Below are 16608 nucleotides of genomic sequence, written 5' to 3'. Positions count from 1 at the left end.
AAGACCAGGAAAGTCTAGGGCCTAAGGATATATTGTGAAGCTCCCTGGAATGTGGCTTAGCCTGCCAAGGATGGCCATACCCTGTCTCAAAGGTCCTCAAGCACCAGGCTGTGTGAGGGACTCCCCCTGTTTACGTATCCGGGCATTGGGTGTGCAGAGAGGGGTGGCAGGTGAAAGGCAGGTGCCACGTGATGCTTCCTCTCCTCTCCCCCATCCCAGACCCTTCGGGCAGCCGGCAAGACCTACATGATCTTCTTTGTGGTCATCATTTTCCTGGGCTCCTTTTACCTCATCAATCTGATCCTGGCGGTGGTGGCCATGGCTTACGCTGAGCAGAATGAGGCTACGCTGGCTGAGGATCAGGAGAAAGAAGAAGAGTTTCAGCAGATGCTAGAGAAATTCAAAAAGCATCAGGAGGAGCTGGAAAAGGTCTGTACAAGGGTGTCCCTGCCCCTCAGCCTGGGTTCTCCCAGGCAGGCTGAAGGTGAGAGAGGCATGGGGTAGGGGCTGCAAGGCAGGAGGAGCAGAAGGCCGCAGGCTGGAGGTTTGGTGGGATGGGAGGCATCCAGTCAGTAGAAAGAGTATTTTGCAGCTCTGTGCCTCAGTTTCAAATATAAGAAGGAATCTGGAGTAGTTAAACCTGAAGCAGGCTTCCAGCTCAAATATCTACAGTTTTGTGATTCTTTCTGGGCAGTTTGTGGGTCTATGCTGAGAGAGAGGTGGGTCCTGATGAGGACCTGCCCACTTCCTAGTCATCTCATGAAGTGCAGGGTCAGTCAAGGCTTTAGAGAGTGAAAGGTCTTCAAGGGTGAGGGTCCTCAGCTGCTTTGGTCCCTTCCCTGTCACTCCCACCACCAATGAAGTTACCCCCTACAACCTGCACTTGGCTTAGTGCAGGGCAAGAAAAGGGGCCCCCATCCTAAAGGACTCTGGGTCAGTTAGTCCCTCTCCCTGGCTCAGAGATGGACTTCATGCCCATCACCCTTGCTGGTCCATAGGCCAAGGCTGCCAAGGCTCTGGAAGGTGGGGAAGCAGACGGGGACCCAGCCCACGGCAAAGACTGCAACGGCAGCCTGGACACGTCCCCCGGGGAAAGGGGGCCCCCGAGGCAGAGCTGCAGCGCAGACAGCAGCATCTCAGATGCCATGGAAGGTGAGTGCCCACCTATTCCGCTTATCCTCCCCAGGGCCATCCCAGCTCCTGAGGGCAAGGGAGGGCCTGGCTGGGCCCAGCTGCAGGGGGACAGTAACTTAACATTTATATCAAAGAAGTGGCCACAGTAAGCAGCACCGGCTTAACCTGACCCAGCTCCGCCTGCAAGGCCAGGTTGCTGGGGACTGGGGGTCTCTGGGAGGCTTGGGAGCTGCCAAGGCGACAGGGAAGGACAGGATGATAACTAACTGAGGAGGACCAATGTTCTGGAAACTGGAAGTCCTGCTCCTCATGTCTTCTGGGTAAAAGCTGAAGGTCAAAGGTCACACTCTGCCCAGGTAGTCCTGGACTCCCCCAAATGCCTATGTCAACCCCAAGTCTCATGAGGAGAATAAAGTAAAGTAACAAGGAGAAGGTGGATAAACATACACACAGATGGACGGATGGATGGATAGACAGGTGGATGCTGAGCTGAAAGATTAATGGATGGGAAGGGATATGGGCGTATGGATGGATGAAAAGAGGGAAAGAAGAAGGAGGGGAGAATGGGGAAGCAAAGGAGGGAGGAAGAAAGGTAATCTGACATGAAAGAGCTCTGGTCCCCTCCCTAGGCATGTGCCAGGAAGGACTTGGAAGGCCTAGAGGACTTAGCAAATATCTAGAAGGCACCACCTCACCTGCCCGTGTGTGACAGGCATCCAGGTGTCTGTGTGCCCTGCCAGGGAAAGGCCCAGGGAATGCTGGGCACAGCTGGCCCAGGAGTCACTCAGTGCTACTCTTGCTGGGACCACTGAGAAATTTTGGGCCTCAGACATGGTTTGTGGCACCTACAGTAGCACCCAGGTTTGGGGTGGGGATGTTACCAACACACTAGATCTGCAGCCCTTGAGAAGTCCAGTTTGCTAATTTCTGGTTGGGGATGAGGGTCAGCCACCCCCACCCTGGAGTGCCCCAATCATGCCCTCAAACCCAGGTCTCCATGCGGTTGCCCCCGACTCCAGTCCCCTTTCCTCATCCATGAGGTGGGGGCACTGGCAGTATTCATACATTTCTGGTGCTAATTAAATGAGGTCATGCCTAGGCCAAGGACTCATAGGCAGCAGAGACCTGGAAGGTCAGGAGGAGGAGCTTCATCCATGGGCCTCACAGAGTCCCAGGGCCTTAGAGCTGGGTTGGCAAGAACAGGAGGTGTTTCCAGAAAGCCACTCTGATGGGAAAGGGCGGACTGCCTGGGGACAGTCTGGAGGGGCCAGCCTTACAAGCAGCAGGAAGGAGAGTCCTCAGGGCAATCCTGGTCCGGTCCCTCCCAGTGGCACAGGCAGGTGGCAGGTGGAACTGGGACCCAGTCCCAGGAGATATCAGGGTGTCTCCCCTGCCAGGATGGCAGCCGTGGGCCACAGGCAGGGGTGGGAGTCACTGAGGGGCAGGGCTTTGTGGGGTGTACTAAGAAGCCAGAGCTTTGAGAGAGGGGTGTTCAGAGGTGAGCTCACTGAGGGGTGGGGTTTTCGAAGCTCAGAGCACTAAGGGGTGGGGCTTTGTGAGCACGGTATTGAGAGTGGGTGGGGCCTAGAGGGGCAGGACTTGAAGGTGATGTGCTGAGGGGCAGGCTTGGAAGGTGGGTCGGAGGATGTAGATGGAAGGAGCACGTCCAAGGGGATCCTCACTGGGGGTCTGTTTCCACCCTGCCCCCAGAGCTGGAAGAGGCCCACCAGAAGTGCCCACCATGGTGGTACAAGTGTGCCCACAAAGTGCTCATATGGAACTGCTGCACCCCATGGATGAAGTTCAAGAACATCATCCACCTGATCGTCATGGACCCCTTTGTGGACCTGGGCATCACCATCTGCATTGTGCTCAACACCCTCTTCATGGCCATGGAGCATTACCCCATGACTGAGCACTTTGACAGGGTGCTCAGTGTGGGCAACCTGGTAGGGAGGGGACAGGGAAGAGGTGGCATTCCCCGGCAGGACAGGAGAGGGGCCACAGCGCCAGATGGGGCCATCTGGGCTTTGTGGAAATATGTGGCACTATTGGGGGACATATGGGGACAGGCTGGGGTATTTTCCCAGCATCTGGGGGGCATGAGTTGATGTACAAGGCAGGTACACTGGTATTTCAGGGTGTGGAATTCAGGTTTAAGGTATTTGGGGGCAGAAAGAATGGGGATGAGGTGTTGGACTTTTAAAGATCAGGACTCCAGGGGGCTGGGATCCAGGCCATGTCCTAGAGGCAGAGATGGGGGACTGTGGCATGGAGGTTGGGAGGGGAGCTGGGTAACAAGTACCTCCACTTTCAGAGGGTGTTGTGGACCGAGGGACCTGGAAATGGGGGCATATAGCCATGGGCACCCAGGCCCATGAGGCTCCAGCTCAGCCTGGAGGCCCCAGGGCACGGTCCTCCTCAGCCCCTTGCCCGCTTCCATTTCTCTAGTAGGGCCAGGTCAGCTCCCGACTCCAGCCCTTCCAGCTCCGCTATTGTTGACACACACTGATCCGCCTGCTTATCCCTGCCCATTAGGAGCATTATCACCTCGTTGCCAGTCCCGGTGGAGCCTGACAAAGGGAAAAAGCTGCCTTCACCTCCGGCCCTGCCCCACCCTTCCCAATTCCCTTTATAATCTTTCCAGGATGGCAAATGGGTGAGGGGAGCCCAGGGAAAGTATGAGCTGAGGCCTGGGCTTGGAAGGTGGGACAGAGGATGGGTGGGTAGCATGGAAACCAGACACTGGACTTCCTAACCTGCATGGCAGGCCTGTCTATCCGATGGAGATGCCGAGGCAGCCATGGCCAGGCCAGGCTGGAGGGTCAAGGGTGTGCTCTGGACTCACAGCGCAGCTGCTGGGGTGTGCATGATGGGCCCAGCCCGCAGTCTGCCCACCCCCTGACCACACTATGCTGCTGTCTGGGCACCTGCTATGGCCAGGGACAGCTCCTGGGTGGGGCTCAGCATGTGCCTGGGCAGGCCGTGGACCCAGGGCAGCTGGTGTTCCGCAGGAGGGGGGCTGTGCCCAGGGAGATTTCAGGGGCCATGCAGCCCTCAGACCCTTACATCTGGGGTTTCAGGGGGCAGCTCTGGTTTTCTCATTTATCCCTGACTTTCCCCCTTTTGGCTCCTGCCCTAGACTTCCAAGTCCACCAACATTTGCTGGGTCCTGGGACCTCCACCAACCAGGGTAGAGAGGCTGTAGGGTGTAGAGACAAGAGACTGAAGCAAGCCCCAATACCTGGTTTGGGACCTAGCTCGTTCCCAGACGGGTGGTGTGACTGTGGGCTTGCTGCTAACCTTCCTGAGCCTCAATTTTATTACCTCTGGGATGAATGTGAAAATCCCTCCCCAAACCACATAGAAATCGGCATACCAGTGAAGTGTGAACCAGAACACATTCTATGAGTGTTGAATATTATCATCATTGGGGTGAAGCCCCAAGAAGTTCAGTGGTGGCCCACAGTCACAAGGCCAGCAATGGATGGGTTCAGGTCTCTGGGTGGTGCCCTCTCTGCCCAGTGGCATGGCCATTCTGCTCCTCCTGCACTAGCATGCACACACATGTGGGCCGTGGGTACCACCATCTGTGCCCCTCAGGGCTCTGGACCCCGCCGCTCAGCCCCACAGGCTCTCCCAGGAGCTGGGAGGTGGGAGGTGGGTGGGGGAGACACAGGCCCTGCACTCCCGCAGGCTCTGTGACGGGACCACACCATACCACACCCCACAGGTCTTCACAGGCATCTTCACAGCAGAGATGATACTGAAGCTCATTGCCATGGACCCCTACGAGTACTTCCAGCAGGGTTGGAACATTTTCGACAGTATTATCGTCACCCTCAGCCTGGTGGAACTGGGCCTGGCCAACGTGCAGGGCCTGTCGGTGCTCCGCTCCTTCCGTCTGGTGCGTGAGGCCCCAGGGCCAGGGCTGTGGAGGCAGGGGCGGAAAAACTGGGGAGGTGGGAGGAGAAGCCCCCAGAAGCCAGAGAGCTGGAAGTGAGGCCCCTCTGCCCTTGTGCATGCCACATCTGCCTCTCCGAACCTTTCTTCATGGAAATAAGAAGAAAGGGGGGGCCTCCCCATTATCACCCAAGGCTGCTGCGGGCAGCTGACATTTGGACTTGACGCCTCAGTGATCCTGGGTGGCAGTGGAGTGGGGACCCATTTTGCAGACCTGAAAGCTGAGGCTTAGCTGAGGCAGACCCGAGCTCATCAGTAGTGGAAGTGGGACTCTGTTAGTGTCTTTCCCACCATCTCACAGGAGCGCGCTTTTATTATCTTGTTCAACTTTATCACAGGACCTTTCATGCATCCACAAAAGTATAAAGAATAATGAACCTTTAGGTACCTATCACTCATCTGCAACAGCCACCAGCCTCCACAGCTGTTTCATCTGTTGCCCCACTTTTCAATGGGTGGAGTATGTTAAAGCAAATCCGACACATAATTTCACCTGCAAGTACTTGCCTGTATCTTTAAGAGAAAAGGACTCTTTTCTTTTGGACATAGGAAGAAGATGAGGTGGTGAGACAAGTATTCCCATTTAACAGAGAGGCAGACCGGGGCCTCAGGTCACTCGGGGGATGGGGTTTCAAGCTGCTCAAGAGCGTTCTTTCTCCTAAGGATGGGGCTCCCTCGGGTTGGGCCAGGGGTCCCTGAGCCTCATTTGCCCCTGCCCGGCAGCTGCGGGTGTTCAAGCTGGCCAAGTCCTGGCCAACGCTGAACATGCTCATCAAGATCATCGGCAACTCGGTGGGGGCGCTGGGCAACCTGACGCTGGTGCTGGCCATCATCGTGTTCATCTTCGCCGTGGTGGGCATGCAGCTGTTCGGCAAGAGCTACAAGGAGTGTGTGTGCAAGATCGCCGCGGACTGCAGCCTGCCGCGCTGGCACATGCACGACTTCTTTCACTCCTTCCTCATCGTCTTCCGCATCCTGTGCGGAGAGTGGATCGAGACCATGTGGGACTGCATGGAGGTGGCCGGCCAGGCCATGTGCCTCACCGTCTTCCTCATGGTCATGGTCATCGGCAATCTGGTGGTGAGTGAGGCCGACTGGGCGGCTCCCGCCCTCACCCAGGAGACCCAAGCCTGTAAGACACGCCCAGTTCCTTTATTTCCTTTAAATCGGGCTGTCTTTCAAGGACCTGTTTCCTACGAGGTTGAACTGTACGAAACTGCCGATACTTGATTTGGGTTTAACCAGTGGCTCTCCAATTCTAATCTGTCTAAGTATCCCCTGAGAGTTTTTTATTTTATTTTAAAACCTACATTCCTGGCCCCTCCCCAACTCCCCACCTGCCAGTCTGGTTCAGCAGCTCCAGGCTGGTGCCTGGAAATCTGCATTTTAACGAGCTCCGGGCACCGCTGTGGCTGCTGGTCCAGGGACCCCACTGCGATAGCGCTGTTGAGACTCACTGTTTAGGGCAAAGTAACATGATAACTAGAGTCAGACAGACCCACATTCCAGTCCCAGCTCTGTCCGCTTCTGTGTGACCTTGAACGAATTACTGCCCTCTGGTTGACTGGTTTCTCTAAATTCATCAGGAAAGAGAAATGGTCAGTACCAATAGGGTGGCTGGGAGGACTGGCTGGCAGTGCGGGAGGAGACACAGCACCGGGCTGGTACCAGGGACTCCTGGGCCTCTTGTCCTCCCACCTCTCACCCTTCTCTGTTGCTGGGCATCAGGCCCCAGGCGTTGAGGGAATCCAGAGACGGCATAAACTGCAGCCGTTCAGGCACTTTCTGTAGCCCATGGCTTGGCATGTGGGACTGGCAGGGGAGCAGCGGCAGGAGCTGATGAGAAATAGGGGTGTGGGGCTGTTCTCCAGCTGACGGGTATTTCTGTGGCTAGGGCCTGAGGTGGCATCTCCCCTCACCCTGCTGACCCCAACTCCTCCCCTTCTCGGGGTGGGGGTCACTCTGCCAGGAGTGCTGCGCCCAGCTGCCCCCTGCAGTGGCCGGCGACGCTGTCCTGGGCCGTGGGGGTGGGAAGACGCACGTCTCCACGTTCCGCAAAGGCCGATGGATTCCTTGGGCTGCTAGGTCAGCGCGTCTCAGATATCGCTGAGCTCCCACTGGGGGCAGGGGTGGGCTGACGGGGAGGAGTGTCACCTTCACCGAGGAGGGGCCCATGGGATAAGGTCTCGAGCCCCCAGGGACAGGCAGGCAGGAGAACCCAGGCTGGCTGTCCCTGGGAGGGGCGTTTGGGGAGGCGGGAGGAGAGGGAAGATGCACCAGCAGAACTGTGGGGCAGGGCTGATGAGGCGGGTAGCAGGCTGTGTGTAGAAGTTTGTGAGCTTGAGGGCCTGGGGGTGGCCAAAAGGGTCTGCACAGGGTTTCCACCTACATTCCTGTAAACCCAAAAATGGTTCAAGCCCCTGCTGCACAGCTTACTGACTGGAAAACCTTGAGCAAGTTATTTAACCTCTCTCTGGCCTCAGTTTTTCTCATCCGGAAACTGGGGATGCTAATGGTGGTGACCTACTTCACTGGTGGTCCGAAGAATTACACGACACATGTCTAAGCGCTTAGCAAAATGTTCAGCCAGTGAAGCCAAGGAGGTTCAAATGTTACAGGTGCGTGGTGGCAGTGGGGGCTTAGGTCCTGCCACTGGCCTCTCAGTCCCAAGTGTTGGGCTCTTGCCATGTGCTGGTCCCTATGAGAAGGGCTTAATGTGCATGATCCCTAATGCTCTCGCAGTGCTGATGAAGCGGGTACCATGGGCTCTGTGCTCCAAGGAGGCACTGCCCAGAACCTCACAGCTGGTAACAACCTGGGCCTGGGTAGAGCCTGGGTCTGTGTAGCCCTAATAAGAGCATCAGTCTAATAGCAGCAGTGACGATGATGTGCCAGCACCAGTGGGAGCGCTGACGCCTCTGCTCGTGGGGATCTAGCATTCTGAGCACTTTCTGTGGATTCACCTCTTAATACTCACCACCTCCAGTGACGGGCCTGCCATTTATCTCTGTTTGTAGGGGAGGAAGCAAAGGTTCAGGGGGTCTTGAGGATCTGGACCCAGAGTCTGGAACCCCTACACTGCATGGCCTCTTTGCATGCGTCACCCCCACCCTCCCATCACAGACACACACACACACACACACACACACACACACACCACTGACACCCCTTTCCGGCCCAGCTCTGTGGCTCTCCCACTTTGCTGGAGCTGCCAGGGGAGGCAGCACTGTCAGCTCCTTGGGCACTGTCCCCACTCCCTGCCCACACCCCCAGGCTTTATGGAAACAGGTGTCTGCCAGAGGGCACTGGGGCCTCCTGCCAGGGAGTGTGTGTGCCCGCTGCATCCATGGCACATAGGCACTTCTTCTGGGTTACTGTGAAAAAGAGGAAATGACTAGGTCATAGGCAACCCACCCCTCAGAGCCCCTGGTGAAACATGATGTCCATCCCCCTTCCCTCAGACCCCCTCCCCGCGCCTTGCCTGGCAGCTATTTCTGTCCCAGGCAAGAGCCGTGTGCAAACCCTCCTGACCCAGAGAGCAGCTAATTCCCATCTCAGATGCGTTTCTGGCAACTGGACGCCTCCCCACGACAGAGGGAAAGAAAGATGAAAAATTTTGGTGGGAGGCAAAGGCAGGAAAGTAGCAAGGGGACACAGAGATGGGGAGCAGCCCCCCAGCACATTCTCCCAAAGAGTGAATATATATATAATGTACAATACCTGTATCTTAGAGACACGTTAACAGGATATCTTATGTTATGATATCAAGACAATGACAAAAAGACCTTAGAGGACACTGGTGAAAGCCAGACAGTGAGAGACATGAGGAGGAGATGGTCAAGGGTGGCAGATTCACATGCACAGGCTCCCCTGCTACCTTATGTCCACCCATGCACCCATCCCCACCCCAAGGTCCCCAGAATAAGATGTGGCCCTGCCTCTGACTGACAGGAGTCAGGACCCGCTGCTGGGCCTCACCTTCCTCCTCACTGCCCCAGGAGTCCGGACCGGTGGAAGGCAGGGCCACAACCTCTGGGGTTGCCATTCACATTGGAGTCTAAATGAATGATGTCCCATAAAGGTGTGCAATGAATAGAAACCTGGGTTCTGGTTCTGCCTGTGCTGTGTGTCCTAGGGCAAGTCATCCCATCTCTCTGGAAAAAGCTGGCCTCAGAGTTCATCTTACTCTTCCCTATAGCTTGTATAGTCTTGTATTATTGCACACATAACAGCCAACATGTTTTGAGTACCTACTGTGTGCTCTACTTTAATCACTCTTTAAATCCTCACAACAATGCAGGGAGGTAGGTACTGGCATCCTCCCCATTATATAGATAGAGCAGTTGATCTGACTTGCCTCAGGACACCCAATGAGTACACTGGGGTTCAGAGCCAGCCAGCATGATTTCAAAGCCTGGGCGCTCCAGTATTTACTGCCACGCAAACCCACTGCATTGTTGTTGTCTGATCCAGTGTCTGTCTCTCCTAGGCAGGCAGCTGCCTGGGGCCACTTGCTCTTGCACACAGTGAGGCTCAGCAAACACCTGTGCCCTGGGAAGTATGGTTGACAGGGGCAGACTAGTAGCCTCTTAGGTCCCATTTGGCAGAGGTAAGGGCAAAGAACCAGGAGTAGGTGGAGCAAAGAACCCCAAGGGGAGAAAAGGGGGTGAAAAACTGTCCGTCAAATGGCCCTTCCAGAGCAATAGGGAACATGCACCTGAGCACAGAGAAGCCAGGGATAATAAAAGTCCCACTTAACACAAGGCAAAGAAGGCTCAACAGATTCAGTTTACCAGCACGTCCTGGAAGCTCAGAGTCGGGAGCCCCGTTCCTGTCCTGCATGCCCCGGCAGTGGAGGACATAGTTATGCAAAGAGTTTCTGTCACCCAGTGGGCCTCCCCAAACTCTGCCTCTGCCTCAGGCAGCAGTCCTATCATGTGCCCAAGCCTCAGTTTCCTTATCTGCAAAGGGGGGGTGATAGTAACACCCCACTTCCAGGAACAGTTGAAGGATGCCATTAGATGATATCCTAATGCTCAGCATGTGGCAGATGTGACCTGGAGGTCTGAGGACCCTTGTGCTGACCGAAGTGGCCCCCTCAGAGGCCCAGAGGCTGAGCTGAGGTTTCCTCCCAACCCCTGATCCCCAGGTCCTGAACCTCTTCTTGGCCCTGCTGCTGAGCTCCTTCAGCGCTGACAGCCTGGCGGCCTCAGATGAGGACGGTGAGATGAACAACTTGCAGATTGCCATCGGGCGCATCAAGTGGGGCATCGGCTTCGCCAAAGCCTTCCTCCTGGGGCTGCTGCGTGGCAAGATCCTGAGCCCCAAGGACATCATGCTCAGCCTCGGGGAGCCCGGGGAGGCCGAGGAGGCTGGGGAGGGTGGGGAGAGTGCACCTGAGGACGAGAAGAAGGAGCCACCACCCGATGAGGGGGACAGGGACCTGAAGAAAGGCAATCACATCTTGAACCACATGGGCCTGGTCGACGGCCCTCCGCCCAGCTTCGAGCTGGACCACCTCAACTTCATCAACAACCCCTACCTGACCATCCAAGTGCCCATCGCCTCCGAGGAGTCTGACCTGGAGATGCCCACAGAAGAGGAGACGGACACTTTCTCAGAGCCTGAGGATGTCAAGGTGAGCCCATCGCAGGGCACAGTTTGAGGGGCTCAGGGGTCAGATAGACATGGCTTCAAATTTTTGTGTGACCTTGGACTGGACACAGATCCTCTCTGAGCCTGTTTCTCCAACTGTAAAATTAGAGTAATGGTACCTTACAGGGCAGTGTTTTAAGCATTGAAGAGATGCTGTGGGTAAGGCACACAGTAAGCTCTCTGCGCCTGGTGACTGCTGCCACCGCTACTGACAGTGGTTGGTCCCATCTGCCCCGCCTGTCCTAGTGCCTTCGTCTCCCTTCTCTCTGGCCTCGCAGCTCCCTCTGGACCCCTCCCACCAGCAGGTGGCACTCCTGGGCAGGGTATTCTTACCTGTGGCGCCTCAGCAGGGCTGGGACCCTGGAGGCCCCTCTTAATCCCCCTCCGGGCGTAAAGCCCCTGCCAAGTCCTTGCCATTATCATGTGTTTCTGTTTAGACCCCTCCCGGGGTTGGTGCCAACCTCCCAGTGTAAGACCAAGCCCTGGGTCCAGGCTGGGGGCCCTGAGGAGAGGAACCAGGGGGCAAGCGGGGCTGGGTACAAGAGGGCAGAGAGCTGAGCGCAGTGCCAGCAGGAGCCCTGGCCCAGCCCGTCAGGGGGCCTGCTGCTGGGCTGAGATGGCCGCTCTTGCCCCTCCCCTAGGCTGGGGCCTTGCCTGAGCCCCCATGCCCACCCTGCAGCTCTGGCAGGGGAAGGGCCCCCTGCCCATCCCCACGCTGTCGCCCTGGGCCTGGCTGGGCCCCAGAGCCTGAATGAACTTTGCCCTGAAAGCTCTTGACTCCTTATTCTCCCCAAATATGTGGCTGACTTACCAGGGGGCTGAGTGCCTGCCAAGCTATAAATACCCCGGGAAATGCGGCACCGACCTCGGTATGAGGAACAGGGATGGGGAAGGGCTAGAGAGAGCCCAGGGCCGAGTCCCTGGGGACTCGTTAAAGAGGGTCAAGCAGGGCTCCAAGGGGGACTGTGGACATTGGGGCACCCAGGATACAGCAGCTCAGTGGGGACCCTCAACTAACACCCTGTGCCTTCATTTCCCTTTCTGTCAACTGGGCACAAGGACGTCCCTAATTTCTGGCCACCATTCTAAACAGAGCTGCTCCCCAGGGTGCCCTCTCCATCTTCTCCCTCAGGGGCCTCACCCCACATAAAGGGGTCCCCTTGAGGAGGGAGGCCCGGGCCGGGAAGCTGGCCTGGGCAGCAGCGGAAGGAGGTGCGGAGGCCTGGCTGGGCTGGAGCACCAGCCTCCACCCCCCCAACCCCCCGCAAGGTTCCCTTCGCCCTGGGCTGGAGCTCTGGCTGGGGAGAGTTTCCCATCCCTTCTGGACCCTCAGCCAGACAGACCCTGGGGACGGGAAGGCTCAGACCTTCAGCCCCAGGTCCACCTTGACCCCCTTTCGTCCCCCCCTCAAAAGTGCCTTCAGGACTCTCATTCCTCTGCTGCCCACCCCCACGCCGCCCCAGCCTGGCTGCGCCGCACACCAGCCCCCGCCTGCTTGCCTCCCAGCCTCCTTCCTTACTGGAGGCCTTCCCGGGTCTCCTTGTGCCCTCGCTGCGCCTCCCCAGGCCTCCAAATCCAAGTGTCATGCGGGCAGGATACTGGCGGCCTCGGGCCCTGTGCTTCTTCTGCACAGGGCGCAGTGCTGGCTGCATAATCCAGGGCTGAGGGAATGGATGACTGAGTGAATGAATGAATAGGTCGGCTGCACCCCCCTCTCTCCTCTCCCTCCTGGTCTCCCATCCTGACCTCCTCTACCCTAGTGGTGGGAGGACCCGGGGGTCATGTGACCATGTGGCCCTGCAGAAGCCGCCGCAGCCCCTCGACGGGAACTCCTCCGTCTGTAGCACAGCCGACTATAAGCCCCCCGAGGAGGACCCCGAGGAGCATGCCGAGGAGAACCTCGAAGGGGAGCAGCCTGAGGAGTGCTTCACCGAGGGTGAGGGCAAGCCCGCATGCATGCACCTCCACCTTGCCCAGTGCCCCCCAACCCAGCAGACCCAGAAGAGACAGGCCATACAGAGCCTGAGAGGGGGCAACAGTCCGGCCCAGCCCCAGCCCGTTGCCTCCTCTGGGACATTCCTGGGACATCTCTGGGACATGAGCATCACCAAAAGCATGCAGGGACTTCTTCCCCCGATGCTGCCCTGCCCTGCCCACCCCAGGAGAATACAAGCCCAGGGAGGGTTGTCAGCCCGGCATGCCTCCCAGCCCCGACCCCCTGAGCCTCAGGTGTGTGCAGTGGCCCCCGAGGAGTGCCCGCACGACCCCCATGGAGCCGTTGGTGCTGCCTGGCTCAGGAGTGGCCGCTCTAAGGCTATCATCCTCCTCAGCTTGGTCTTCAGGGATAGAGGCCTGCCCACCCTTCAGCAGACAGACCTGCAGAAACATTTTTGCCCACAGGGTCCGGGGTGACAGAGTGAAGGCTGCCTGGGCGAGGTGGGGAAGGGCGGTGGCCTGCACCCCTGTGTGTCTCTCTTCCCGTGTCCGTCCTGGGATGCAGGTGGTGCCTGGGTGGGGTGGGCTGCAGAGAGAGGGCCTGAGGCCCCTGAGTGCGGGGAGAGGCTGGACCACCCTACTTCCCATCCATTTCCAAGCAGCGGTGGAGGACATGGAGCCAGGTGCCGGGAGGAGATGGGGGCTCCGAGTCTGGGGGCCAGTGAGGTGAGGGCTGCAGGGGGCATTCTGGCAACTTGGCAGGAGCAGGCAGCCCCCAGACCTGTGACACGGCACCCTTGCTCCACCCCCGACCTCAGCCTGTGTGCAACGCTGCCCTGTTCTCTACGTGGACATCTCCCAGGGCCGCGGGAAGCTGTGGTGGACCCTCCGCAGGGCCTGCTTCAAGATTGTCGAGCACAACTGGTTTGAGACCTTCATCGTCTTCATGATCTTGCTCAGCAGTGGAGCCTTGGTGAGCACGGCGCTGGGGGCCAGGCATGCGCAGGGGCAGGCCAGGCCTTCCCAGGGCTCCCTCCTCTCCACGCCTGAGGAAGGATGCAGCCTGGACGGTCTCGGGCCCAGAGAATCCTAAAGGAACTTACCTGTGGAGGCAGGATGTGTTGTAGAATGTATTCATTTCTTAAAGCAACAGATGGAGTCTAAACCTCTGTGTATCCCTGGTGACAGGTGCCGCCCATGGGGTGGTGGGGAAGGCCCTGGGGATTTGGGGCTGAGGGTAGATTGCAGATGTGTCACCCTAGCTGATGATTGACTGTTGCTACTTTTAGAGACTGGGGAATGGGAGCCAAGGGGTTCCCCCCCCTGGGAAACTGTCTCATCCCCTTGATGGGCACAGGGAGGCTGGGGGAAGTCAACAGCCTGCCCCTCGCCTGGCCCCAGTGCCAGACCCCTGGGCACCAGCAGCAGCAAGCAGGGCAGGGGCGTGGCTGCTGCCCCGGTAGCCGGGGCCCTGGCCACCCCCTTGCTGGTGCCCGCAGGCCTTTGAGGACATCTACATCGAGCAGCGGCGAGTCATCCGCACCATCCTGGAGTACGCAGACAAGGTCTTCACCTACATCTTCTTCCTGGAGATGCTGCTCAAGTGGGTAGCCTATGGCTTCAAGGTGTACTTCACCAACGCCTGGTGCTGGCTGGACTTCCTCATCGTAGATGTGAGTCCACCCCACGCCCAGCCCCGCAGCCTGATCCAGAGGCCATCCAAGTGGCCAAGGACCTTTGGAAGCTCGAGGCCCTCACTTCCTGACTACCTGACCCTCCCTTTGCAGGTCTCCATCATCAGCCTGGTGGCCAACTGGCTGGGCTACTCAGAGCTGGGGCCCATCAAGTCCCTGCGGACACTGCGGGCCCTGCGTCCCCTGAGGGCACTGTCCCGATTCGAGGGCATGAGGGTGGGTGCTCAGGGCTCTGCATCGGGCGAGGGGCTGGGGGAGTCGCCACTGCAGGGCAAGGAATGCACTTCTGCACTCTGACCAGGGGAGGCAGAGGCCTCAGACCAAGTGCCCTGCCGAAGGCCGCGTCTGGGGCCCCAGACATCCTCCCACAGCAGCCCAAGCGCCCATTCCTGTCTTCAGCCACTCTCCTGAGCTTCTCTGCCACCCCTGGGTGGCAGCGGAAGCTGTGGCAGCATCCAGGAGGGCCATGGGGCACCCTGTCGGGACCTGGAGGAGGAAGAAAAGCAGGTGTGCGGGCTGTAGGTGTCCCTCCCCAGCCTCAGACTGGGGCCCCCAGGGCTCTGAGGCCTCAGCGAGCTGGAAGGTGCTGTGCCCTGGTCCTGTCCACCCTTCCCTCCGACATTTGAAACCGGAAGTGGCAGGTAAACACAGGGCATGGCAAGACAAATGGGACTTCCCCTGTGAAGGGAGGTCTGTTGGAGCAAGACCCACCTCCAGAGGGACAGACCTCCTTGTCGCAGCTGGCGGTAGGCTGGCGGTGCACTCAGCTCCAGTGGCCGCCTCCTATTCATTCAAGGGGCCAGCTGGCGCTGGGCCCTCCCACTCGCAGAGCCGGGGACCTGCCCACCACCGCATAGCTGGTTGGTGCCCCAGCCAGGAATAGAGTTCCCCTGGGCATCACCAGCCTTGCACCACCCACTCTGTCTAGGGGTCATGAAACTGCCTCTCCTTAGGGACAATTGTCTGATTTAGCCCAACCTGAAATAGTGACGTTGGCCCATGTGGCCAGGGCTGTGGTCCCAGGGGTTCCACTGCTTGAAGACTCCAGTGGCTTCTTTTCTGTGTCTGTGTCTTTGACGCTGTGAGCAGATGAGCAGGGGGCTGGGTCACGGGGACTGAGTTTCCTCCGGGGGCCGAGGAAGGAGTGTTTGTCTCCTGCTTGGTGACCCATGGCTGGGCTGCTTCCAGAGAAGCCCAGCGCCGCCATTCTGGGCTGATGGCTCCAGCCAAGCAGAGAGCCCTCTCCAACCACCAGACCAGCAGCCCCCAGCCCTCCTCCTCACTCCTGACCCCAACACGTACAGCCCAGCAGACTTCCCCTGGCCTGGCTCACGTTGGCCCTCCTCCAGGAAGCCTTCCCTAAATAACGATGCCCGGCTCTGCCTGGTCTCCTGGTTAATGTAGGTGGTGAGGACCCTCCCAGTGGAGACCTGGAGTCCTCGGCCTGCCTGGGGGAGGCTGTGGTGGTGACGCCCTCCCCCGGCCCCCCAGGTGGTGGTGAACGCCCTCTTGGGGGCCATCCCCTCCATCATGAACGTGCTGCTCGTCTGCCTCATCTTCTGGCTCATCTTCAGCATCATGGGTGTCAACCTGTTTGCCGGCAAGTTCTACCACTGCATCAACACCACCACCTCCGAGAGGTTCGACATCTCCGAAGTCAACAATAAGTCTGAGTGCGAGAGCCTCATGCACACAGGCCAGGTCCGCTGGCTCAATGTCAAGGTCAACTATGACAACGTGGGCCTGGGCTACCTTTCCCTCCTGCAAGTGGTAAGCGTAACCCGCTGCCCATGCACAGAACTGACAGGGAAGTGCCCCCATGTTCTTGTACCTGAGCCCACTGCCACCCCCTGTTTGGGGTGCTGCCCACCCTGCTTCCAGTGCTGTGGGACCCTGAGGTGGTATCTAGACCTCTCTGGCCTCTATCTGATGCTTGCCCAGCTCTAAGCAGGCAGCCCCTGGGGAGGACCAAGCTGGGGCAGGGAGAGGACCTCAGGGGCGAGGGAAGCAGGGAGCAGCCCCCTCCCTCACAGCCAACCACTCTCGCAGGCCACCTTCAAGGGCTGGATGGACATCATGTATGCAGCTGTGGACTCCCGGGAGGTGAGTGGGGTCTCCGAGATGCGGCTGGTGAGCGAGCCAGGGGAACAGACTCAGGCTGGAGACACAGTGGCACATGCCACCTTCGTGCCGCTTCCTCAGGCACCCCTGGAGCCCTGGCAGCCTG

At 58.5% G+C, this 16608-nt stretch overlaps 1 protein-coding gene across 1 annotated transcript in view; it reads left to right on the top strand.

Moving 5' to 3' along the window:
* Window positions 1–16608, top strand: part of SCN4A (sodium voltage-gated channel alpha subunit 4) — a 42659-nt gene that overhangs the window by 20340 nt on the left and 5711 nt on the right. Inside the window, exons 10-21 of the mRNA XM_036899889.2 lie at window positions 220–429; window positions 999–1152; window positions 2845–3083; window positions 4868–5041; window positions 5821–6177; window positions 10247–10735; window positions 12556–12688; window positions 13506–13660; window positions 14187–14360; window positions 14475–14597; window positions 15873–16151; window positions 16431–16484. Of these exons, the coding sequence (XP_036755784.2) occupies window positions 220–429; window positions 999–1152; window positions 2845–3083; window positions 4868–5041; window positions 5821–6177; window positions 10247–10735; window positions 12556–12688; window positions 13506–13660; window positions 14187–14360; window positions 14475–14597; window positions 15873–16151; window positions 16431–16484 (2541 nt within the window). The remainder of the gene's footprint in view (window positions 1–219; window positions 430–998; window positions 1153–2844; window positions 3084–4867; window positions 5042–5820; window positions 6178–10246; window positions 10736–12555; window positions 12689–13505; window positions 13661–14186; window positions 14361–14474; window positions 14598–15872; window positions 16152–16430; window positions 16485–16608) is intronic.

This window comes from Manis pentadactyla, chromosome 4 (genome assembly GCF_030020395.1).
Source record: "Manis pentadactyla isolate mManPen7 chromosome 4, mManPen7.hap1, whole genome shotgun sequence".
Classification (NCBI taxonomy): Eukaryota; Metazoa; Chordata; class Mammalia; order Pholidota; family Manidae; genus Manis; species Manis pentadactyla.
The sequence above is the reverse complement of the archived record's forward strand: the minus strand, read 5'-3'. Positions and strand labels throughout refer to the sequence as shown.